The 26,179-nt window shown below is 42.3% G+C and overlaps 1 protein-coding gene across 1 annotated transcript in view; it reads left to right on the top strand.

Annotated features, from left to right (window-relative positions):
• Positions 1 to 9,840: 9,840 nt before the first annotated feature.
• Positions 9,841 to 26,179, top strand: part of PPP4R3A (protein phosphatase 4 regulatory subunit 3A) — a 33,181-nt gene continuing 16,842 nt past the window's right edge. The window contains exons 1-6 of the mRNA XM_035101904.3: positions 9,841 to 11,222; positions 19,210 to 19,265; positions 20,918 to 21,016; positions 22,461 to 23,078; positions 25,053 to 25,130; positions 25,213 to 25,329. Coding sequence (XP_034957795.1) covers positions 11,081 to 11,222; positions 19,210 to 19,265; positions 20,918 to 21,016; positions 22,461 to 23,078; positions 25,053 to 25,130; positions 25,213 to 25,329 — 1,110 coding nt within the window. The 5' untranslated portion in view covers positions 9,841 to 11,080. The remainder of the gene's footprint in view (positions 11,223 to 19,209; positions 19,266 to 20,917; positions 21,017 to 22,460; positions 23,079 to 25,052; positions 25,131 to 25,212; positions 25,330 to 26,179) is intronic.

The following is a 26,179-nucleotide window of genomic DNA, read 5'->3' as shown; positions in this document are numbered from 1 at the left end:
ATGGGTTTGAGGGCATCCTGAGCAAGTTTGCAGATGACACCAAATTGGGAGGGGTGGCTAATACCCCAGAGGACAGGATCACACTTCAAAATGACCTTAACAGATTAGACAACTGGGCCAAAGCAAACAAGATGAATTTTAACAGGGAGAAATGTAAAGTACTACACTTGGGCAAAAAAAATAAAAATGAAAGGCACAAATACAGGATGGGTGACACCTGGCTTGAGAGCAGTACATGTGAAAAGGATCTAGGAGCCTTGGTAGACCACAAACTTGACATGAGTCAACAGTGTGATGCAGCTGCTAAAAAAGCCAATGCAATTCTGGGCTGCATCAATAGGAGTATAGCATCTAGATCAAGGGAAGTAATAGTACCACTGTATTCCGCTCTGGTCAGACCTCACCTGGAATACTGTGTCCAGTTCTGGGCACCTCAGTTCAAGAAGGATACTGACAAGCCAAGCTGGAACAAGAGGAGGGCAACCAAAATGGTCAAAGGCCTGGAAATGATGCCTTATGAGGAACGGCTTAGGGAGCTGGGCATGTTTAGCCTGGAGAAGAGAAGGTTAAGGGGTGATATGATAGCCATGTTCAAATATATAAAAGGATGTCATATAGAAGAGGGTGAAAGGTTGTTTTCTGCTGCTCCAGAGAAGCGGACACGGAGCAATGGATTCAAACTACAAGAAAGAAGATTCCATCTAAACATTAGGAAGAACTTCCTGACAGTAAGAGCTGTTTGACAGTGGAATTTGCTGCCAAGTAGTGTGGTGGAGTCTCCTTCTTTGGAGGTCTTTACGCAGAGGTTTGACAGCCATTTGTAAGGAATGCTTTGATGGTGTTTCTTGCTTGGCAGGGGGTTGGACTGGATGGCCCTTGTGGTCTCTTCCAACTCTATGATTCTATGATTCTAACCCCAAGGCAGCTGTTTTCAAAATATTTTTGTGCACCTACAAACCTTAGATTTCAGCAAGGCAGCTCATAGCTCTCCTGTGGTGGTACAGCTCCCTGAGAATCAGATCGACATTAGTATTTATGATATCTTACAGTAAATAGTTTTCATAGTTGGTGGAAATGCATGTGCAAATTAACACTGGTGAGTGCCGGCTGTGAGAGTGGCTCAGGATCTAATGGATCTCAGCCTTGCTCAGCCCACCTTTGAAACACCCCATTTCAGGGTCTTCTGCTAGTCTTTGCTGGCAAGAATCCTACTGGAAGGCTTTATCTGTGTGCATGCTCATAACTCTGACATATACTGGCTGGAGGAACATGAGAGTACCTTCCACTGATTTTAAAATGCAGACCAGAATGATGGGACTGATAAGATCTTGAAAGGCCAAAAGGGAACTCCCAAGTGTGAAAGAATAAAGAGACATCATTGGAAAGAGGAGAGCGAAAAGGGGGTAAAATGAAAAAAGGACAGAATCAAGTGATGGCATCAAACAACAACAGAAGGCAATCAACACCTCAGGAGAACGATCCACTAATGGATATTAAGGAACTGATTTTTGAAATGAATAAGACTCTAGGTGAAAAACTAGATTCAGTTGAAAAAACGAATAAATCTTTAAGCGACAAGTTGGACTCAGTAGAAACGAAAATAGAACAGAACTCTAAAGTCATCACGGAGATATCAGGACAGATAAAAGATTTGAGTATAAAAAACAAGGAACTGGATCAGGCAATTAAAGAAATCAACACAAAAGTCAACAAACAGGAGGAAGCGATCAAGAAAGTAGCCATGGAAAATAAAGAGTTGAGAAGAATACAGAATACAAAGGAAGACAACAAAGAGGAATGGAAGAAAAAGTGTGAGGAGTTGGAAGATCAATTAGCTTTAATAGAGATGAAACAGAATGCGTTGACTCTTCGCCTGAGAGGCGTTCCGGAATCACAGAATGAACAGATTGAAGAGAAGGTGGTGAGGGAGTTGGCGGGTTGGTTAAAGGTGAAAGAGGAAGAATTGTGGATGGACGTGGATAAGGTGTATAGAGTTAAAATAGATAAGAAAAAGAACATGTTGGGAGACTGCATGCTCTTCCTTAATTCGCATTTGTTAAAGGATAAAATTCTGCAGAAAAAGAAGAAAGAGGAATTGGTGATAGAGGGGAGAACAGTGGCAATATATAAGGAAATTCCCAAAAGATTTAGAATGAAAAGGCAGAATTATAAAGAATTGACTGATGTCCTGAGAAAGAAAGGTATTTGGTATACTTGGGAGTACCCACAGGGCCTGTCCTTCTTTTATAAAGAAAGAAGAAAAGTAATCAAATCAGTTGAGGAGGGTGAAAGATTTGGAAGGAGGCTTAGGAAGGAGATAACAGGGGAGGAGGAGGAAGACAACAATCAAGAAGAGAAATAAACAGAAAGGCAGGGAGGAAAAGAGACTGAAAAGGTTGTGTGGATGACAAAAAGTAACTGTTCAAAGATTTTCTTTTTCTCTTTTCCCTCCCCCTTCACTTCTCACTTCACTCTTCTCTTTCTATATCTAGGTGGTAGGACCTTTTCTCTGTTTTGCTCTAAAAATTTTCCATTATAGAAGCCAGCACCTCTGGAGAGAGGGGGTTGGATAAATAAATATTGCAAAGGCGGCAAGTTTAGCCCTCTTGTTCCCTAGCTATTTCTAAGAATTAAGTGTATTTTTATTGATCTGATATTACGTTATTAAAGAATGACTTTAAATATTGTTTCATGGAATGTGAATGGCTTGAATAATAAGGTAAAGAGAAACAAGATAGAACACATTCTAAAGAAAGGAGCGTGGGACGTAATCTGCCTCCAAGAAACTCATGTTTCAAAAAAACATGAAAGAATTTTGAGAAATAAAAGACTGGGAGAAGATTACGTTTCACTGGATAAAAGAAAGAAAAGGGGCGTAGTAACATACGTTAAAAAAAGTATTAAGGCTGAAAAGCTATTCCAAGATGGAGAAGGCCGAGTAGTGGGTGTAAGGCTGGAAATACCAGGAGGTAATGTGACCATAGTAAACATCTATGCCCCGAACGGGTGTAAGGTAAAATTTTTCCAAAAGTTAGGAGAGCAAATGGGAGAAAGCATTGAAAGAGAAGAAGTAATCTTAGTAGGAGATTTTAATGGGGTGGTAGATGCAAGCAAGGATAGAACAGAAAAAGGAAGAAGAAATAAAGGAGAACTGCCAAAAACATTTAAATATCTGGTCGAAAATTTTGAATTAAAAGACAGTTGGAGGATACAAAATGATAAAGAGAAGAAATTTACATATTACTCAGGCCCAAACAAATCAGCAGGAAGGATAGATATGATCTGGCTCTCAGTGAAATTATTAACGAAAGTGTCAAAATGTGAAATATTAACAAAATCTATAACGGACCATAATCCAGTGATGATTAGATTAAGAGACAAAGAGAGGAAATTAGGGAGGTGGAGATTAGATGAGAATATATTAAATGATGAGATTTTTACAGGGAAAGTTAAGAGATTATTGGAAGAATTTTTTAAAACAAATAGTACAGGAGGAATGGAGATAACAATCTGGGAGGCCAGTAAAGCCTATATTAGAGGCATTTACATCCAACAGAAAAGTAAAATTAATAAAGAAAGAAGAGAAAAAATAGGTAAAATAGAAGAGGAGATAAAAGGAAAAGAAAAGGAATTGGCTAAAAATCCCAAAGATAAAAAAATAGTATTACAAATCAAGATATTACAGAATGAATTGTCGATGTTGGTAGGGAATGAAATTGAGAAAAAAATAAAGTGGGCAAAGCAAAGGACATTCGAAATGGGAGGGAAAGTAGGAAAATTATTAGCGTGGAAGTTAAGAAAGGAACAAAACAAGAGGACAATTACGGCAGTGAAAGAAGGGGAAAGGTATTGGACAAAGATAGAGGATATACACAATTGTTTCAATAACTACTATAGAAAATTATATAAGAAAGAAGAAATAAATAAAAAGAAACTAGAGCAATATTTTAAAAGAAGGAATATGGAGCAAATAAAAGAAGAAGAAAGAACAATGTTAAATAAACCAATAACAGATCAGGAGATAATGGAAGCAATTGGGAAATTAAAACAAGGAAAATCCCCGGGGACGGATGGGCTGTCGGCACAACATTACAAGATATTTAAAAGTGAATTAAAAGAAATATATAAAAAATTAGTGAACGAAATTTTGGAGAAAGGGACCTTCCCTAAATCTTGGCAGCAAGCATTTATTACATTAATTCCAAAGGGAGAGGAGAAAGATGAAAATGTAGGAAATTTTAGGCCGATTTCATTACTAAATTTAGATTATAAAATATTTGCATCTATTTTGGCAGAACGTCTTAAAAAAATATTAAACAGATTGATTGGTAAAGAACAACAAGGGTTTCTGCCTAAGAGAAAAATGGCAAACAATATGAGGGTCATATTAAATGCGATAGAATACCTAGATTGGCACCCAAGCCAAAAAGCGGCGTTCATCTTTTTGGACGCCGAAAAGGCTTTTGACAACCTAGCTTGGGTGTTTATGGAAAGGGTACTGAAGAAAATCGGCATAGAGGGGAATTTTTTAAACGGGATTAGAACAATTTACAATGAACAATCGGCGAAATTAATAATTAATGGGGAGATACTGGAAGATCTAAAAATAAGTAAAGGGACCCGACAAGGATGTCCACTATCGCCTCTACTTTTTGTATTGGCGATAGAGTGCCTCATTAAAGACATAAAAGAAGACGAGAATATAAAGGGCTTAACAGTTAAAAATAGTATATTTAAAATCAGAGCGTTCGCTGATGACATTGTAATTATATTGGAAGACCCGACAAATTCAATCCCGTTCTTGGAGGAAAAATTGGAAAAATATGGAGAAATTGCAGGACTAAAAATCAATAAAGGAAAGACAAAAATAATTACCAAAAATATGAAAGGAAAAGAATTAGAGGATGCAAAAAAGATATTTAAATGGGAGATAGTAGAAAAAGTAAAGTATTTAGGAATAAATTTAACATCTAATAATGTAAATTTATATGAGGAAAATTATGGGAAGGTCTGGAGACAAGTTAAAAAAGATTTAGAAAAATGGGGGAATCTAAATTTATCAATGTCAGGAAGAATAGCCTCCATACAAATGGCAGTTTTACCTAAATTTCTCTTCCTTTTTCAAATGTTACCCATAATTGGAAAAATTGAAATTTTTGAACAATGGAGAAAGGAACTAAGTAAATTTATCTGGGGAAATAAAAAACCGAGGATTCAGTACCGGCTGCTAACAGATGTTAAAGAAAGAGGAGGTTGGGGAGTGCCAGATCTCAAAATCTATTATGCAGCAGCAAATCTGTGTTGGATAAAGGAATGGATTATACAGGAGGATAAAGATATATTGGAGCTAGAAGGTTTTAGGAATGTGTGGAGCTGGCACACCTACCTGGTGAAGGAGAGAGGGAGAAGCTATAAAGAGTTTACTGATCATATTATAAAAAGGTCACTATTAAGAGTATGGGAGGAGAATAAGAAAATCTTAGAGCCAAAAACACCCTGGTGGGCCTCTCCATTCGAGATGACAGCCATAAATAGAGGGAAAAAAGAGGGAAATTGGAAAACATATCAAGAAATAGTTAGGAGAGAAGGTGGGGATTATTTACTGAAACCATATGAAGAGGTAAAAAAGGAATGCGCAAGCTGGCTCCATTACAACCAGGTCCAGAGTCTCTTCCAATGTCACAAGAAATTGGGATTTCAAGAGGGAAAATCAAAACTACAGGAATTATTAATCGAAAATGGGGATAAACAAATTACTAAATTATACAAACTCTTGTTAGAATGGAATTTAAAGGATGAGGTAGTAAAAAATGTAATGGTGAAATGGGCACAAGATATTGGCAGAACTATATATTGTACACAATGGGAAAGACTCTGGAATGGAAGTATGAGATTTACAGCTTGCACAGCAATAAAGGAGAATATGCAAAAAATGTTTTACAGATGGCACCTGACTCCGGAAAAACTACATAAAATATACAAGACTGGATCCAACAAATGTTGGAAATGCAAAGAAAAGATAGGCACATTTATGCATTGCTGGTGGCATTGCAGAAAAATACAAGAATTTTGGAACAGGATTTACGAGAAATTAAAAAATATTTTAAAATTAACATTTGGAAAAAAGCCGGAATTATTCCTGTTAAGCATACTACCAGAAAATATCCCTAAAGAGAAGAGGAATGTAATACTATATGCGGTAGCGGCAGCAAGGATAGTAATAGCACAAAAATGGAAAGGGGAGGAGGTGCCTTCGATTCAGGATTGGTTAATTAAAGTGATAGAATATATGAATTTGGACAAAATGACAGCGGCCGTAAGGAATGTAGCAAAACAGAGAGTACAAAAGGAATGGAAACCAGTAGAGGATCACCTGAAGAAAGAGGGTTTGAATTGTGAACTAGTAGTTTGTCTAATTTAATTTAAGGATTGCTTAAAGAGAAAATAACAGAAGCGATGGGAGAAGAGTTACCCACAAAGGGTGGGAAAACAAAAAAGAGGAAAACAGGGAAAATAAAAAATGGTAAGAAACGGTATATCAGCAATCGGAAGATTTTTATTTTTACTCTTTTATTCTTATTTTTTTTTTAAATATATGTATATATACATATATGTTTTTTTTCCCTCCCTCTTATTTTCCTTTTTTATTACTTTCTTTTTCGCCTTTTTTTCTCTTTTCTTTTTTTTTCTTTTAGGGTTTTGGTGTATAGCTTTGTATATATTATTTGTAGTTATATTGGTGTTCGCTTTCTTTGTGTTGATTTGGTCGATTTTGTAGTTTGTATGTGTGTAACTTTTTTAAAAAGAATAAGAAATAAAGTTTTTTAAAAATTTAAAAAAAAAAAAAGAGTACGCTAAGAGTGTTACTACAGCCATGGAACCTTTCTCTAACCTGCTATTAGTGGGGAGTGGAAAACTGTGCACTTACTCTCTAATAACAGTGACACGGGGTCAGAAGTGCAGACAACCAGCTACAAAATCACTCTTAACAATGTCAGATCAAACAGCAATTATAGTCAGCATTCAGTCAGCATTCCAGGGCTATTGAGCATGCTCAGTCTTCATTGGTGGGTGACCATTAAACATGAGTAGTCCAGCTGGGCTAGTTTGGGGAATTACTCTTCCCATAGGGTTTTCTATACCTCTACAAACCTCTCAGACCTAAGTTGTCCCTAGTGGCGGCTGCGGGGTGGAGCAAGGCCTTCGAGCCGGGCGGCGATGGCGTCTTCGGAGGCGCCTCCGGGGCCGCTCGGGGAAGAAGAAGCGCTGCTTGCCGCTCTGGCTGCATGGCGCCAAGGAGGAGCAGGCAGATCGCGGCCCTCTTTCGTGACTGGGCAGGGGCCGGCCGGGCTCCATCACATGTGGGCGCACTGTCGGGCGTGTCTTCCTGCTGCGTCTCAGAGGAGCGGCGCCCAGAGGTGCCCACAGCTTCTGATTGGCTGCAGGAGTCAGCCTCCAGGAAGACGCGGGCAGGCAGCGCCCCTCAATTCTGGCGCTCTAGGCAGCTGCCTAGTCTGCCTTTATGGACACACCGGCCCTGTACACAGGGTGAGTGCCACCGTTGAGAAGGCCCTCTGCCTGGTTCCCTGTAATCTCACATCTCGCAGTGAGGGAACCACCAGAAGGCCCTCGGAACCGCCAGAAGGCCCTCAGTGTCTGGGCAGAAGGCCCTCAGTGTCCGGGCAGAATGATGGGGGTGGAGATGCTCCTTCAGGCTTATTGGGCTGAGGCTGTTTAGCTACCGGTAATCTAAAGTTGGAAGTGGAAGCTTCTGATCTCAGGTGCTAGAAGAACAAGAGTGCACAAGCCCAGTAAGAGGACAGGATTTTTCTTGTAACACTAAACAATGGTTTAGCATTGATTCCAAACATAGCCTGTATTTGTCTATGATATTATTATAATGAGTTTCCTACTAGATTCAGAAAGTAGTAAGTCACAACCAGAAAAATTGAGGAGGTGCCACTCTGTATCTCAACAATATCATCCACTTCAAATAGCATTGGGGACCGTGTGTTGACATACCTGCATTTCAGGGGTTTGGACTAGATGACCCACATGGCCCCTTCCAACTCTGATTCTATGATTTTGCAAACTCTGTCATCTTCAGAAGCAGTATGCCTCTGAATGTTTTACTTGTGCACCTCTCATAGGCATATGGTTGGGCACTGCACTGTGAGAACAGGATGTTGGACTTGATGGGCTTTGGGTATGACCCAGCAAGGCACTTCCTATGTTCTTATCTTACTCAATAGTTATCTATGGTAGTGTCAAGAAACGTTTTCTGGACCCATTCATAAATATTCAATCACAAAAGTTGGTACAACTCAATGGTGCGACAAAAATATTCTTTTTGGCTTTTGTTGTAGTTGTGCTGAGTTACTCAAGCAAGCAGTGGGTGACCAAAGGCATCTTGGCGATAAACTAAGTGGGGTTCTTCAGAACAATGTGCAAACTGTGTATTCGGAACAGTCAATGATACTGTCTCTTCTGGAGCCTGTGGTAGGATGAGTCTCCACCATTGCACTGATACTTATGTAGTAATAGTAATAACACCCCCAACCAGGAATTGCCAGCCTCTTATCAGCTAAACAGGATGCTCCCCAGATACTAATCCCACATCCCTGACCAGTAGACAAAGTGATTGGGCCTGATGATAGCTGAACAGCATCTGGAGAGCACCATACATTTTGTGTTTAAGGCTGGCCTTTTTTTTACTTCTGAACAGCAAAACTATGAAGAACTTGTTAGTGTTGTATACAGGATGTGCTACTTTTGCAGAGGTATCTCTTAGCGTCACTGACTTGTGTTTTGAATATGTAATCGTAAGCAGGGGGGAGACAATTATTATTTTTATTACATTAATATTCCACCTTCCTCCAAGGACCTCAAGGCTCTCTCTCCCCCCCCACCTCATTTTTAACCTCCAAACCCTGTGAGGTGTGTTAGGCTGATAGACCGGCGGTCACTCAGTGAGCTTCACAGCCTCCCAGCTCCGAGCCCAGCACTGCGCACTTACCGGTACCTGCAGACCTGTTTATTCCACTTGTGCGCTAAATGTTGGGAGCGCCCGAGGAAATCCTTTTAACCCCTTGTGTCTGGCACTTTTGATTTATCCCGGGATATCAGCTAGCATGCCCTGGGGCTGTGCGCAGTGGGGTGAAATCGAACACCAGCTGTTGAACTCGCGGAGGCGGCCGCGCAAGTTGCCGCTTCCAGGCGCATGTCCAGCGGGATGCCGAGAGCGCATGTGCACGGAAGTGGGCGCGCGGCTTAGGCTTGGCAGATGTGTAGCAGCAGCAGCAGCAAGGCTGAAAGACATCCTCGGCTGCCACAGGCTCTCTTGGAGGGGGGGGGGAGTTATCACTAGAACTGGCAGTGGATCCCTAGAGCACGTGCATGTGACAGAGATACCCAGCTGTGATTTCCCCCTCGCCCTTACACAGGTCAGCATCTTCTTTGGCGCAAACTCCTTGGTACCATGAATGTCACCAGAGGTGCCAACTCGCTGGGGCCCTGGGTGCCCGAGCACCCACCAATTTCGGTGCACGCTACATGGTACTCACGGCCCCGAGCTAAGTTGGCACTCCTGAATGTCACGTGTGAATTGAGCCCCCTTCACGGAACTCGGTTCTCTGCAGGCTGCTTCAGACGCGGCTTTTCCTACGCGGAACAAAACGTGTTGTTTTTCCTCCGGGAGAGTTTCCTGCGCTTCTCGGAGGAAGGAGGATCAAAGTGCGAAGAAGCGCGCCTTCAGGTTGAGCCACCATCCCGAGCAGAGCCTCTGCGAGGCTGCTGGCCCTTTAAATGTTCGCGGCCGGCCCGTGCTGCCTTTCGCTCGGAGACCCCGCGCGCGCAGCGAAGAGGTGAAACCAAGATGGCGGCCGCGCCGTGACTGAGCCTTGAGACAGAAGGACACGAACGGCCAGCGCCTCAGCCACCCAGCCCGCCCACGGAAGGGCCCCGCGCCTTGGCCCGGTGCGCGGGAAGGAGCAAGAGGAGTGCCGTGGGCGACGAGGCTCGAGCCCGGGACTCGTCAGCGGCGGCGGGAGCGGGAGCAGGAAGAACATGGCGGCGGAGGAGTCGGGCTGGGAGTTGAGTCGCCGCTGCTCGCGAGGGGAGCTGATGGGGGAGACCGAGCCGTGAGGCCGCCTGCGCGCCCCCGGCCCCGCTTCCTCTCCCCGCCCACGCCCAGGGAGGCAGGCAGCGAGGCACCAGCAACAGCAGCACCGTCCCCCCACCGCGGCCGCCACTGCCGGCTTAGGCCGCGGCCTCCTCTGCGAAGAAGGGGCGGCTCCGTCTCGATCCCCTAGTCTGGCCAAAAGAAGGGGCTTCGGGCCTGGGAGCTCCGCGCACAATAGAGCCGAGCAGAGGACGAACCGATCCGCTCTGCCCGTTGTTTTCCCCCCTTCGCCTTCCGCTCCCCCCTAAATACGTCTCCCCGATCTATCCTTACGGGTTTCCCTTCCCGCCACTCCCGTGGCACTTTTCGGTTTTTTGTTTTATTGTGGGGAGGGGGGAACCTTTCGGTTGCGACTAGCTGATCCCCCCCGCATACCTTTCCTGTCACCCCTGATCCGCCCGTTTTCTTTCTCCTCCCGCTGCTCTGTCACTTTCGCCTCGGATCTGCGCCCCCCCCCCCCACTTCTTCATGTCAGCCTGCCTTATTGGCACACCCGGTTAATTTCTACGCTTTTAGTCACCTGTGTAATTCGGGACGCTTTTCACACCCTCCTCGTCCTTCTATTCCCCCCCTCTCAACTCTGCCATTGTTGCTTCCTGTTATCTCGCATTCTGCAAGGCAGTGCTGCTTCTTCACTGAAGAAGTTCTGTGTTCCCGCAAGACTTGCTTCCCTTCCTTTCCCTCCTCTCCTCCCCACCCCCCACATTTTTGCTTTGGCCCCCTTTTGGGGGTGATGCAGCAGCTACTCTAGCAGTTGCCATAAAGAGGACTGTTGTGGGACACCTGCTGAGACTTTTTACTCTCTTTCCTGCTCCCCTTCACTGAGGGGGGGCAAAGCCCCCACCCTGCACATCAGCTCAGTCAACTATTGTAGTCCCCTGTGGTGTGGCAAGAGGCAGGATGACTGATACCCGGAGAAGGGTGAAGGTTTATACACTGAATGAAGATAGACAGTGGGACGACCGAGGCACTGGACATGTGTCCTCTGGCTATGTGGAAAGGCTGAAGGGCATGTCCCTGCTAGTCAGGGCAGAGAGCGATGGTAAGTTTGGCTGAATATGTGAACATGTGCACACCAAAAATATGAATCCCTGTGTTCGTGTTAGTAAGGTGGGAGGTGGTAATCATATCTTGGAATTGAATTTCAAGCATTGGGTGATGTATATGGGAGTCTGAAACCAGGTAAGTATTATTCAACATATGTTGGCTATCATGACAGACGATTCCCAACAATGTGCTGTTGTTAACTTTGTTGTTGTTTAGTCGTTTAGTTGTGTCCGACTCTTCGTGACCCCATGGACCATAGCACGCCAGGCACTCCTGTCTTCCACTGCCTCCCGTAGTTTGGTCAAACTCATGTTCGTAGCTTTGAGAACACTGTCCATCCAACCATCTCATCCTCTGTCCTCCCCTTCTCCTTGTGCCCTCAATCTTTCCCAACATCAGGGTCTTTTCCAGGGAGTCGTCTCTTCTCATGAGGTGGCCAAAGTATTGGAGCCTCAGCTTTCACGATCTGTCCTTCCAGTGAGCACTCAGGGCTGATTTCCTTCAGAATGGATAGGTTTGATGGATATGTTAACTACATAACAGTTAATGCAATATTTTGTTGCAGAATATTTGCAACAATAGACTTTGACCACTGTGCCTAGATAAAAATTAAGTACTGATTAATATATTTTGTTCCTAAAATCTTAGGATGGAAGATAATTACAAAAAATGCATTAATTTTAAAGAGTATATATGTTGTACTTTAATCCTTAAGTTATTTTAGCAAGTGTGTGGAATGATATTGAGTTCTAATTCCTGCTTTCCATAAGAACCCATTATCTCCTTACATTCTAGAGAGAATCCATAGTTCATGTTTGTCAAACCCAAACACACTTACTTGAAAAACACACTTACTACCTCTTTTAACATAAGATTTATTTCATGATTGCTGTGGTGAGATTCTTTGTGAAATAATAATAGTAATAATAATTTATTATTTATACACCGCCCATCTGGCTGGGTTTCCCCAGCCACTCTGGGGGGCTTCCAACAAAATATTAAAATACAATGGTCTGTTAAACATTAAAAGCTTCCCTAAACAGGGCTGCCTTCAGATGTTTTCTAAAAGTCTGGTAGATGTTTTTCTCTTTGACATCTGGTGGGAAGGCGTTCCACAGGGCGGGTGCCACTACCGAGAAGGCCCTCTGCCTGGTTCCCTGTAACTTGGCTTCTCGCAGCGAGGGAACTGCCAGAAGGCCCTCGGTGCTGGACCTCAGTGTCCGGGCATATGAAATAATTTCTTTATGATAAAATTAAGCTTCAGGGTCTGCCTTGTGTACCTGCTCAAAGTAAATAAAATGTTTTTTTCCTGCAGGTTTTATGCCAACAAAAGAAGTACAAATCAGTTGGGGAACACTTAATAGCAATTTAGAAGTTGAGTGAATCCAGTGTGTGCTGCAATATACACAAGCGATCTTAAGTTCTGTTGTTGTTGTTTAGTCGTTTAGTCGTGTCCGACTCTTCGTGACCCCATGGACCATAGCACGCCAGGCACTCCTGTCTTGCACTGCCTCCCGCAGTTTGGTCAAACTCATGTTCGTAGCTTCGAGAACGCTGTCCAACCATCTTGTCCTCTGTCGTCCCCTTCTCCTAGTGCCCTCAATCTTTCCCAACATCAGGGTCTTTCCCAAGGATTCTTCTCTTCTCATGAGGTGGCCAAAGTATTGGAGCCTCAGCTTCACGATCTGTCCTTCCAGGGAGCACTCAGGGCTGATTTCCTTCAGAATGGATAGGTTTGGTCTTCTTGCAGTCCATGGGACTCTCAAGAGTCTCCTCCAGCACCATAATTCAAAAGCATCAATTCTTCGGCGATCAGCCTTCTTTATGGTCCAGCTCTCACTTCCATACATCACTACTGGGAAAACCATAGCTTTAACTATACGGACCTTTGTCGGCAAGGTGATGTCTCTGCTTTTTAAGATGCTGTCTAGGTTTGTCATTGCTTTTCTCCCAAGAAGCAGGCGTCTTTTAATTTCGTGACTGCTGTCACCATCTGCAGTGATCAAGGAGCCCAAGAAAGTAAAATCTCTCACTGCCTCCATTTCTTCCCCTTCTATTTGCCAGGAGGTGATGGGACCAGTGGCCATGATCTTGGTTTTTTTGATGTTGAGCTTCAGACCATATTTTGCGCTCTCCTCTTTCACCCTCATTAAAAGGTTCTTAAGTTCTATTTCATCTTTAATCACATTTCCCCCCCCCCTTCCTATTGTTGTTTTGTTTTTAACTTGATAGTGGCCCTTTTAGGTTGGTGCTGAAAAACATCTCCCTCTTTTGAAACAAAGTAAAAATGACAGTAGACTAGGTGGGGGTGGGAACCCTAACAAATAAATGGAACTGATTTACAAGAGAGCAGGAGACTTGCTGATAAGTTTGTGCATAATATTTCAGTCTTGCAGCATTATCATTTCCATATTTACTGCTAATTCAACCCCATTGATAGTGCCAGATTCAACTTACCTGGTTAGTTCAAGGACTCCCACTAGTGCAGTGGGACTGCGCCCCCCGCCAAGCCCCCCAAATCTGCTCTGGGGCAAATGCTTGTACTTATGGAACAATTGTAATAGCACAATGTTGAATTCTACCCACGTAGACTCATGCCGTAGTTACAATAAGTTTAACTCAGAGAATCTTTGTGACTGATTAAAACTTAATATTCTTAGTTGATTTATCAAAAGTGTGCCTCAAATTATCTTAGTCTGGAAGTCCATTTTCCAAACTTTAGAAATGAAGTAAAATGCAATTTTATTTCTTAATATTACTTTCAAACTTTTCAGACTTTAAAATACACATAGGTCCCGCTTACCAAACACAATGCATTCTGTGAAATCATTGGTTGGGCAAGCATTCACGTAACTAGTCTACAATTTCCTATGGAAATTCTGCTGTGCAATTTGCCTGCTCTTTCCCCCCCTCCCTCCATGGTTTCTTTCTGAAATTGCTGCAGCCAATCAGCAATCAGATAAGTGAATCTGTGGAGTGCACAGCAAGGTTTGGGCGTAATTATTTTATGGGGACATGAATTTTCAGATAGTGAGCATGCAGATAGTAGGACCAGCATGTAAAATAATGTCAGTGAAATGTAAACATTTATATGGATATTGTGAAAGTTTATATGGATATTGTGGAAGTGTACACAAGTCATGCTTTGTGATCTGCAGGCTGAACCTAGTCTAGTTACATCTCTCATGATGAGCTGTTTTGTTGTCTTAGACAAGCAGCAGAAACAGGAAAACTTACCATACCACTAGCAGGCAGCAATACATGGGCTGAGTTTGGTGGGGTGTGTCACAAATTTTGCCCCTACACAGCATTCTGGAGTAGGCACCTTGGAGATTAAGTAGAGAACTTTCTCACTCCCAATTTATTGCTTTGTAATTATTTCTAGAATTTCTTGTTCAGCTTTGCTTTATATTTTCTGTTGCCTTATTAATATTTTTATGTCTCTTGCTGTGCACCACACTTATTATTTGGATAAGAAAGTTATAGACATAGGACCTGGTAGAAAATGATAGATAGGACCTGGTATCTGCATCTCTAAGGAGTAAAAAGCAGTAAGTATACCATAGTGTTGTGGTCTTTCCAAATGGGGTTGAAGACAGGCAGATTGGTGACAAAGGCAGCGGGATGGTCCTGGTACTTGGGATACGAATCATGTGGTATTAACAAAGCTCGCTCTCTCCTCCCCCCAAACATACCAGGTATATACACTGCATCACAGGAACTACTGTCGTTAGGAGTGTTTGGGGGGAACCCATGCAAATGGCTTAAGCCACATGGTTGAAATAGTCAAGCACATTTCAGCAGCATGGAATTCCACCATGCTCAGTTGTCTACCCCAGTGCTAGCAAAGTTATGAGAGCCAAGATAAGGCAATGTGGAGAAGGGGAAAGCGGAGTATAGCACTAGCCATACTAAATCAGGCCAATAGCCTATATATTTGTATATGTGCTTTGACATTGACTTGAATGATATATTGTCAAGGGAGTTTAAAATGTACACCCCAGATAAGGCTTTCTTCTAAGCAAAAATGGCCAACATATGTGGGCAACTTGATTCTCTGGGAGGCCAGAAATATCTCATTTCTTCTCTGCAGCACACACAGATTTTTGGCTGCATGATAAAACTGGAATGAAAGGAAAGCCTATTTTTATTGCATTTTCCTTACATTATTATTATTATTATTATTATTATTATTATTATTATTATTATTATTATATATTATTTATACCCCACATTGACAAGGACTCAAGGTGGCTTACAAATTAAAAATAAGAACAGCTTACTTACTGTGACACTTTTTCCATTTACTGTATAGTCATTTTCCTGTGCAATTCTGTACATGTCTACACAGAAGTCTACTGAGTTCCTTGGGGCTTACTCCCATGTAAGTGGGTATAGGATTGTAATCTGTGAATATTGCAAATATCTCTCTTATCTCTTAAACTACTGTACAGCATATGAGGTAGATTTAGTGGCAGTTATACATTGTTGGGCAAATAACATTGTCCTGTTTGTTTTTGAACCCACTTTGCTTCTTATATTAAAAGAAGAAGACAAACATATTTTTAACATTAGTCCATATTATTCCCTAGTGAAATATTTCCATGCCTTAAATCAATGTTATTGAACACCTGTTATCTAAGTGAACTAAGGCAAACAGCCACAACTAAACACAATATATTTGGTAATAGTGTTAATCATTTAACCATTAACTTAGTAACTGAAAAGTAGACTCCTACTAACTGAAATTTGTGGAAGAGATGAGTTTAAAAGGTAACTTTCAGGTACCTGTTCCATTTGTTCAGTCAGTTATCTCTAGGAGAATGTTCTCTGCACTCTCCTGGGATGATAAACAAGAGACTTGGTCTATGCAGGGAGCAAAAACTAGGCACTGTATCTTTCTTTTTTAATTATTTCAGGCATTTAAGAAGTGATGAACCATCAGCTGCTTTTACATTTTAATGGTACTACTTCTCTCCCCTCCCCCCGGCAGTAAGAACTCAGTACAGTGGTGCCTCGCTAGACGAAATGAATTCGTTCCAGGACTCAATTCGTCCTACGAAAATTTCATGTAGCGAGGCACCGTTTCACATAGGAATGCATTAAAAGTCAATTAATGCATTCCTATGGGCTCCGGGGGCCTGGCGGTGGCAGCGGTACTTGCTCTCTTGGCTGGGGGAAGGCAGGCAGGTGCTTGTTCTCTTGCCTGCCTGCCTTCCCCAAGCCAAGAGAGGTGTGTGCCACCGCCTCGCCCGACAGAGCCAGCATTTGACAGGGCTTCCGAACCCCTGTCAGATGCGGGCTCTGTTGGGCGGGGGGGGGGAGAGGAACGAAGGAAGAGAAAGCAGCCCTTTCTCTTCCTTCCTCTCCCCCTGCCGCCGACAGCTTCCCCCCCACCCCGCCCGACACAGCGCGGATCGGAGGAGAAGCCTCCGAGCTGCTCTGTGTCAGGCGGGGTGAGGGGAAAGTGGGGCTTTCGGCAGCCGGCGAAAAGTCCCCGCACCGGCGCGCTTCGGCTCCGGGTGACGGGGCCGAAGTGCGCTGATGCGGGGGTGTTTTGCCGGCTGCCTTCCCCTTGACATGGGGAAGGCAGCCAGCGAAAACATCCCCGCACCGGCACACGGTGCCTAGCAAGCCCGCCCAGGTGAGGGGGTGGGCGGCAGGAGCAGCACCCGAAAGGGCTCATTTCGGGCGCTGCTCCCGCCACCCCCCTCACAACCCCCCTCACAACAGCAGGCTTGCTAGCCGCCGTTCCAACGGCGCCTAGCAAGCCCGTGTGGGGCGGTGGGGGGTGAGAAGCGCAGGATCCTCCGCTTCCCCCCCCACTGCCTGGGAATCGGACGAGGCTGGAGAAGCCTCGTCCCATCCTTGCAGTGTCGGGTGGTGGTGGGGGGAGCGGAGAATCCTCCGCTTTCCCCCACCACATACTGCCCGGGATCGGACAAGGCTTCTCCAGCCTCGTCCCATCCTTGCAGTGTCGGGCGGTGGGGGGGAGCGGAGAATCCTCCGCTTTCCCCCACCACACACTGCCCGGGATCAGACAAGGCTGGAGAAGCCTCGTCCCATCCCCGCAGTGTTGGGCGGTGGGGGGGGGAGCAGTGGATCCTCCGCTCCCCCCCCACTGCCCGGGATCGGACGAGGCTTCTCCAGCCTTGTCCCATCCCCGCAGTGTCGGGCGGTGGGGGAGAGCGGAGGATCCGAAAAGCCCCCGCCGCGGACTGGCTTGGCGGCGGGGGGAAGAATCCACTTCTCCCCCCTTCTTCCCGCGCTACAACCTTTGTGTTCCGCTCGTCTCTGCCGGTTGCCCCTCACCAGCAGAGACCAGCGGAACACAAAGGGGAACGAGCTGCAGCGCAGGAAGAAGGCAAAGGGAGATCAGCTGAGAGGCGGTGACAGCTTTCAGCGCCTCTCAGCTGATCTTCCTTTGCCTTCTTCCTGTGCTGCAGCTCGTTCCCCTTTCGCTAGAGGAATGCCCTGTAGGTTTTGTGATAGAGGTTTTCATGGCCACGCTTCGCAAGACGAAGCGGCGGCCATAGAAAACCTCATATTGTTAGGCAACCTCCGATTGCAAAACCTATTCATATACTGTAGCGGAAAATTCGTCTAACGGCATTCGTCAACGAGGCACCACTGTATTTGAACTGTAAACTTTTTCTACCCTTCAAATGTGTTCTCAGAAGTATATTTCCTTTGGGTTCAGCTATACACTACTTCTTCCTAGTTGCTGAATGCTTGAATTCGTTACTTTTAACCCATTGCCACGAATTAGTTATAGATCTGTGCTTACAGGTAATACAGAACCTTAATGCAACAGTTTATTTCTCCTACTGCTGTTGATGTGGTTCATATATAGTACAAAGCCAAACTATGGCTTTTTGCAAATGCATGAACATGCAGGTTTCTGATAAATAAATCACAACTGCTTTGCTCTTCCTCTGGTTCTGATGCTGCTGCTGCACTGCTATGAGCAAAGCCATGGTTTGACATGTAAACCAAAACTTGGTTACAGCTTCTGGTTTCTCTGGAGTGAGAGAAATCCCGAGTCTGTGTTCTGATGATAAATTAACCCAAACTATGACTTAGGTCACATAGGTGCAGATGCAAAGTGCTTGTACTAAGCCATGGATTGGCTTCACATTGAATGCAAACTGATTTGGATTTTTGGATTTCTGTGTTCGCATTGTCTACCTCTAACTAGACCAGAACAAGTATAAATCGGTGTCTTCAGCTGGGCTGGGGCCGGGTGGGGGGGGGGCCTGCATTTCATAACAAAAATTCTGGAAGCTTGATAATGGCACCTAGAAATTTGAAATTGTTCAGCCTATAGAAAATTGAAATACTTCCCAGCCCTAAAGTCCAGTACAAATGTGGAGTGTAATATATGCAGGATCTTTTAGGAAGGTTGCAATAGCTAGCCTTGCTTTATTTCTGTAACAGTGGGTAGTTGGCTACCACTCTTTCACAGTACAGTATAGCAACCTTTCTGTTACCCTCCCTGAAAGGTTTTACAGAAGACATGATTTGTATGGTTTATGTTTGTTTCCTTTCCAGAATGTTTTAATACCTTAAAACCTCCTTTGAGGGAGAGGAAGTGTGTTTTGATATTAACCTAGGAAAGTTTGCTTTGCACAATCAAGTCTTAGAAAAATCAATATAACATTAACTAACTGCTTTTAATTAAAATTATGTATTACAGGATTTCAGTGCTTGATAATCATTAGAACGGCCTTTACCAACTGGTGCCCTTCTCATTTTTTGGGATGTATATACTGATAGGAGTTGTAGTTCAAAAGATCTGCAGGACACCATTATGGCGAGGGTTGCCTTAGAGAAGAACTGTTTGCAGAATCAGTAACCATTTCTTCACAGGAATAGTTGTATATACCTGGTGAATGATTATTTCAAGTTTGCTTTGTATAGATCATATAAATGCTGCTTTGTTTCTTGGGGAGGAAATAAAACACTTTCCCCCTTCTTTTTAGGTTCTCTTCTTCTGGAGTCCAAAATCAATCCTAATACTGCTTACCAGAAGCAACAGGTAACAATTTAGTCAGCTATCTTTCCCAATGTAGGAAATGTAGGAAATGTTTGATGGAAATATGACCGTTGGGTCTGCCAATTTCAAGGTGCTTTCAGGTTGTCGTGGCTTCGGTTATGAACTGCTGCTATGATGCTTCACTGGCAACAATGTAACTGTAACATAATTGTTTGTGCCTCCAGTTTAATCTAACAGTTCAGTTACCATAGAACCTTTCGGTGTATGGCAGTTTTCCAGAACTCCTTATATCATTCCTCTGTACAATAGTCTTGTGAGTTAGGTACTCTTGAGTGTATATGAATACAGTGAAGTCTAGTGAATTTCACATTAAACCTAACTGATCAGCTAACGCAATAAAAAAGCTGCACCCAAAAAGGTGTCAGGAGATTTTTGGAGTGGTTGAGAAACCAAATAGTAACCAATTGTGATTCACCAATGGGCTCTTAGGGAACTCCTTTGTAACATTGCAGGACCATCCATACCAAATTACTAGTAGATCACCAAAGTAACACTGGCTTTTAAATAGCATCCAAGGAACTGTATGCTTCTCAGTCAAACTACCCAAGTAAGGCTGCAGTCAAAATAATGTATACTCAGAAGTAAGTCCCATAGAAATCAGTGGGGCTTGTTGCTAGGCCAGTAGGATTAGACTTGCAGTCAGAACTAGCAGACAATGTAGGGCAGTCCTGTAAATAAAGATTTTGTGGATTTTCAAAAAGTGTGCAGCAAAGGGCCTTGTGAGAAGTTCTTTAAGAGCATAGCAGTTATTAATTAGTCTCTGTAATCTTATGGGTTGGTGACTGATTAAAAAATGGGAAAGAGCATGTGAATGAGTAAACAAATTCCTGCAGAAGTCTTTTAGTGTAATGCTGTAGGGGAGATAATAGGAAATGGAGCAAATGGAGATAATAGGAAAAGAGTGGGGGGGGGGAATGCCATTACCAAAGTTGATGTTGTGTATATTTGAAACGTGTGTATGCAGTTCAAGACCCTTGGGAAATTGTAAAAAGGGTGCATAAAGGCTGCTAAAATTATCAGATGGGTGAATTGTTTTATGAAGTAAAATAAAAAAATTCCTTCAGTAGCACCTTAAAGACCAACTAAGTTTTTATTTTGGTATGAGCTTTCGTGTGCATGCACACTTCTTCAGATACAGTGAAATGGAAGTTTTATGAAGAGAGTCAAATACAATACAGATGGGAGTGTGGTTACTAGTGATAAAAAGGTGAATAAGAAATATTCTTTATGAAAGTTGGCTTTTAATCAAAATGAGAATGTAGCAGATGTGACAACCATAATTTCATGCAAAGGATGACATAACACAATGTTGTCCTGTAAAATTAATCTACTTGCCAAAATATACATGATGTTTTAGATCCAGCAGCCATAGTTTGCTCAGTGGCAACTATCGCATACGCTAAAAACACTGCCAGCGTGCCGTGCATGTGACTTTTTTTGCACTGGCATGGTATCCATTGACAATCCAATATGGGAATTTTTAGGTTGTGTTTTTTGTTGTATTAAGAGTAATATGCAAGTGAAACACTTTACTTTTTTATCTCAGACTTTATTAGATCAAATAATTCATCTTTAGAAAATGTTCTGTAATGTTAAATATAGCTCAACTAAACATAACTCGTTAACTTTTTAAGGACACACTGATTGTGTGGTCTGAAGCAGAGAACTATGATCTGGCACTTAGCTTTCAAGAAAAAGCTGGATGTGATGAAATATGGGAAAAAATATGTCAGGTAAGTTTTCCGTCTTAAATGTTTAAATATTTGTTCTATTTGCAATATTAAGTGAATATTTCCTTCACCGTTTCCTTCAGAAGCATCCAGCTTATTTAAAACCTTAAGTGTATGTAGTGCATATTCAGACTTCCATTCAAACTAACAAATGGGCTAACTAAACAAGAGGGCCAAATACCTACAACTCCTGATTGTCAGCAAATATGAAAACGAAAATATTCCACTGTTGTAGAACACTGGGAAATCATAAATTAAACCTTGCCATTAGGAAGATGCTAAGATTGCAATAGCAAAAGTAGAATTGAATTGGTGCCTTTGCACTTAACAGATGGGTTTTTCATCAAGTGGATAATACCATAATAGTAGAGAAGATTTTTGCCTGTTCCCCTTTCCCTCTGCAGCCCCCAAAACTAATTTCCAGAAAGTTAGGGGGCCCTCCAAAACAGCATGGAAGGTGCTCTGAAAGGCTTTGTGGGGAAAAGGGAAAATTGAAAACTATCATTTCCGTTAGCAGAGATATCTGCTGACCAAAAGTCCTTTTGCAAGCACAAGAGCATTTCATTGATTTATTTGTTAAATTTCTGTCCCACCCTTCCTCCTAAAGGAGCTTGAGTTGAATTCTACCCATACAGTGAATTTGGAGTAGCAGGAATATTTGTACATAAGTATGGAGAACAGGATTGGCAAGATGGCCCAGTTTAATTCGTAACAGTAGCCCTGACCAGAGTGTGGATAACTAGGCAGCAGTTGCCTAGGGTGGTACTGCTTGCATTTTTTTATGTACTGCCCTTCATCAAGAGAGATTATTGGGTGGTTTACAAAAATTGATGCTAATACATTCAAATAGAAAAACCTAATATTAGTAGGCAAGCATTAGCTAGGTAGGAACAGTCTTCTAAAATATTCAGGCTCATTCTATAGTGTTGGTTAGAGGCTGAACTTAGTATTGTGAAGCAAAAAAGCTCACTTCAGTTTTTAGTCTAAGACAGGCATAGGCAAACTTGGCCCTCCAAATGTTTTGGGACTACAACTCCCATCATCCCTAGCCAACAGGATCAGTGGTCAGGGATGATGGGAGTTGTAGTCCCGAAACATCTGGAGGGCCAAGTTTGCCTATGCCTGGTCTAAGATAACAATATCTGAATACAAACCTGGTGCTGCTTGCATTGTGATGCTTAGCTGCCATGGTGTGGACTTTTCTGTAACTAGAACTTTCACCCACCCTGTTGGTTCTTGTATATTTTTTTCAATACCTGATATTCAAGGTTTACTATTTGGTCTTACCCATTTCCACTGGATTGGGTACAGTTCCTTTTCTCTGCAATATTGTTTAAGATAAATTTATGGTAAATGTGCTTGGATTATCTGCATATCTGCATATAGCTGTAGGCATCTGGCTGTGAAAGCTGAAGAGGTCCCCTTTGGTTTTCTCTCACTTTAATAGGTTCAAGGGAAAGACCCTTCAGTGGACATTACTCAGGATCTGGTGGATGAATCTGAAGAGGAACGCTTTGATGATATGTCATCCCCAGGTCTAGAGTTGCCATCTTGTGAATTAAGTCGGCTAGAGGAAATTGCAGAACTTGTGGCGTCTTCGCTGCCTTCCCCATTGCGGCGAGAAAAACTTGCTCTAGCACTGGAAAATGAGGGCTACATTAAAAAGCTCTTAGAAATTTTTCATGTGTGTGAGGACTTGGAAAACATTGAAGGACTACACCATTTGTATGAAATTATTAAGGGAATCTTCCTTTTGAATAGAACTGCACTTTTTGAAGTAATGTTTTCTGAAGAATGTATAATGGATGTAATTGGATGCCTAGAATATGATCCTTCTTTATCACAGTCACGGAAACACAGGGAATTTCTGACAAAAACTGCAAAATTTAAAGAAGTTATTCCAATATCTGATCCAGAATTGAAACAAAAAATACATCAGACATACAGAGTACAGTATATTCAAGATATGGTTCTACCTACTCCATCGGTGTTTGAGGAAAACATGTTATCAACACTTCATTCATTCATCTTTTTTAATAAAGTAGAAATAGTTGGTATGTTACAGGTAAGTCAGGAGTTGTTTTCTTTAATCTTGGATGTTGTGCAGATTGAATGAGCCTGTTGCCAAACCTCTGGGGCATTTCCTATACCTGGAAGGTGCAGTCTGAGATGCTGGGTCGTACAGTTTGGCTCCTGTTAATTGGTTTAATTAAAAACTCAAATACTGGAATTTTAATGAATTTTGGGTAACTTCTAAACCCTTGAACATAGTGATGTAAAATTTTTGCCGGTAACTTCTCAAATTGCACCTCTGCATTCCCTGTGAATATCATGCAAATAGCACTAAAAGGCCGGTGGAAGGAAACAAACTAGCACAAACCTGCTATGACCTAGTTGTCTGAAAAGTGACAGAATCCATCCTCTTAGAAGGGACTCCCATTCCTGCAAATTTGATTCAGTTCTGTTTAAATATGTTAAGATACAAATGCATTGTGATTTTTCCCAATGGGTAATACAGTAAAGTAAATCTTTGTTTACAAAATGAAGGAACCCTAAAAAGTAGGAATGAAGCGAAACATTGTATGCCCACAAACCAATACGAATCCAAACTTTTTTTGTTTTTTGCAGAGCCTTGGTGTTTGTTAATTATATGGTAAGGAATAAGCACAAGCCTTGCAGTAGTTAACAAGGAAAGTCCCATGAGCAGTGTCAGGGGATGTTGAGAACTGCAGAGGCCCAAGAAGCTGAAGGGAAACAATTTCTGTTTTAAAATGAATTGTAACTTTTAATAGATACAGTTTAGTAGAGCCAAAACTGCTGTAGTAAGTAGCAAAGTCAGGTGTTCTTGATATGCCAGGAAAGCCCAAATTACACATCAGAAATTAAATCATACTGTACTGCTTTGCTGGTCAGTGCCAAGTTAGACAATTTCTGATCCATTGTGGGGGTTGGGGGGGGAAGCATTGTGTATGCTTCGAAAACTTTAGGTTTTGAGTTTTTTGGGTTTATAAAATAAACAACCTATATTGAATAAAGCAATATTCAATAATCCATTAGAATCTAATAGTAAATAGTTTATTAATATTTAGCGACTATTTCTATGTAAAAAGCACACTTGTTCCATGAAGTATGACTTTTAGATGTGGATGGGCTAACTAATACAAACAAAGGCTTTCTAATCTGATTACTTGGGCGGATGGAGAGGAATTTTTTTATATTGTCATAATATATTGTCATTCATTTCCTACAAGAGATTGGTGCAATAATGCCTTATTCACATGTACTGTACCTGAAACTGCTTAGAACGTGTGTTTATCGGAAGAGCAAAATTTTACTTATGTCTACTGTGCCTACCTTGCCCTTTGTGCATTGGCTCTTAAGTTGTACCTGTCCAGTTTTAAACACAACATGTTAACAAAGATGCGAGGGGAAGAAGTGTGATACCACTTCCTATTACATAAGTTTATATGCAAGTGGTGTACAATTTGTTAGAATGACCACTAGCAGGCTTGTGTAAAGAATATAAAATGATTAAATGTATGGAGTCATGGGGGCAGGCTTTGACTTTGACTCAGGCTGTGTACGCTCACTTGCAAAGGCTAGGAAAAATGTATTAGATGGGAAATATTCTATCATTTTTGTAGACAATGTGAATATTTGATTTCCACCATCAAGACAATTCTTTTTTACAGTATGCACAAGTAATTAGGTGAATGAAACATTGCTGCTTCCGGGTGATATCTCTGGCATCTGAAGTCAGTGGGAGTCATAGCTGCCAAGTTATCCCTTTTTAAAAGGGATTTTCCCTTATGCTGAATAGGCTTCCTCGCGAGAAAAGGGAAAACTTGGCAGCTATGGTGGGAGTTTGCCCTTAAATCAAGTTTTGCTTTATATTATTGTTAAATACAAAATGTACCAGTGAGGCATAGCTTTGTCCCTTCAAATGACCTGATTTGTAACTGGTGTGTTTGGTTGGAGAATATATTATAGACCTGTAGTGTCAATTTGTATTTCTAAACATAACATTGATATATTATAGGAAGATGAAAAGTTTTTGACAGACCTGTTTGCACAACTTACAGATGAAGCTACAGATGATGAGAAAAGACAAGAATTGGTAAGTGTTTTGAAATGAGCTTAGGGAGACAATTGCTGCATTCTGTTTCTTGGTGAATAAAGTCTTGTTTTCTGTGTTTCAGGTAAACTTTCTTAAAGAGTTTTGTGCATTTTCTCAAACATTACAACCTCAAAACAGAGATGCTTTTTTCAAAACATTGTCTAATATGGGCATTCTTCCAGCACTAGAAGTCATCCTAGTAAGTTTGCAAAGTTTACTTCTAAACTTGTATTTTCTTTTCATTGGGGTATTTTTGAGGAAGAATTAATGTAGCACTGTGTCAATCATTCCATCAGGGCAAGCATTTTGCATTGCCAGAAGGGGCTGTCCCCCCCCCTCTCCTCCTGCGTGGTGTTGTGGGGATTCTCCTGACTCCTCTGAACTGTTTGTTTGTTTGTTTGGCTGGGGGGGGCAGGGGGGGTCCATTGCACAAGCGCAAATCCTTGTATGGGCTTCCACTGATGGGACTCATTAGCTGAATTCTGCCCATAGTCTGGCAATTAAATGTTTGCAACTTTTTATGTACCATTTTGGGATACTACATTATCTATAAAAACTATGTAGTTTTATATATATCCTGTCGTGTCATACTCCAGGTAGGGGAATGGAAGAGGGCACCACCAAAGCATAGGCAAAGCATCAAAAACTGTACTGGGTGGTTTAATCAGATACAGTGGTACCTCGGGTTACAGACGCTTCAGGTTACAGACTCTGCTAACCCAGAAATAGTACTTCGGGTTAAGAACTTTGCTTCAGAATGAGAACAGAAATCGTGCTCCGGCGGCGCAGCAGCAGCGGGAGGCCCCATTAGCTAAAGTGGTACCTCAGGTTAAGAACGGACCTCCAGAACGAATTACGTTTTTAACCCAAGGTACCACTGTACACAAAACGTGTAAGAGGTTTTGGCTTCAACCTTCCTTGGGGGCAAAGAATATTATCAAATAGACTTCTTTAGTAAGGCATTTGTCTCAAAAGTGAGCTAATTAAAACAATGAAAATAAGTTTTAGACTACCTTTCTACTATAGTTACACAATTTGTTTTTTGACTG

Source organism: Zootoca vivipara, chromosome 1 (genome assembly GCF_965207765.1).
Source record: "Zootoca vivipara chromosome 1, rZooViv2.hap1.1, whole genome shotgun sequence".
NCBI classification, from domain to species: Eukaryota; Metazoa; Chordata; class Lepidosauria; order Squamata; family Lacertidae; genus Zootoca; species Zootoca vivipara.
This window is presented reverse-complemented; position numbering and strand designations above follow the sequence as displayed.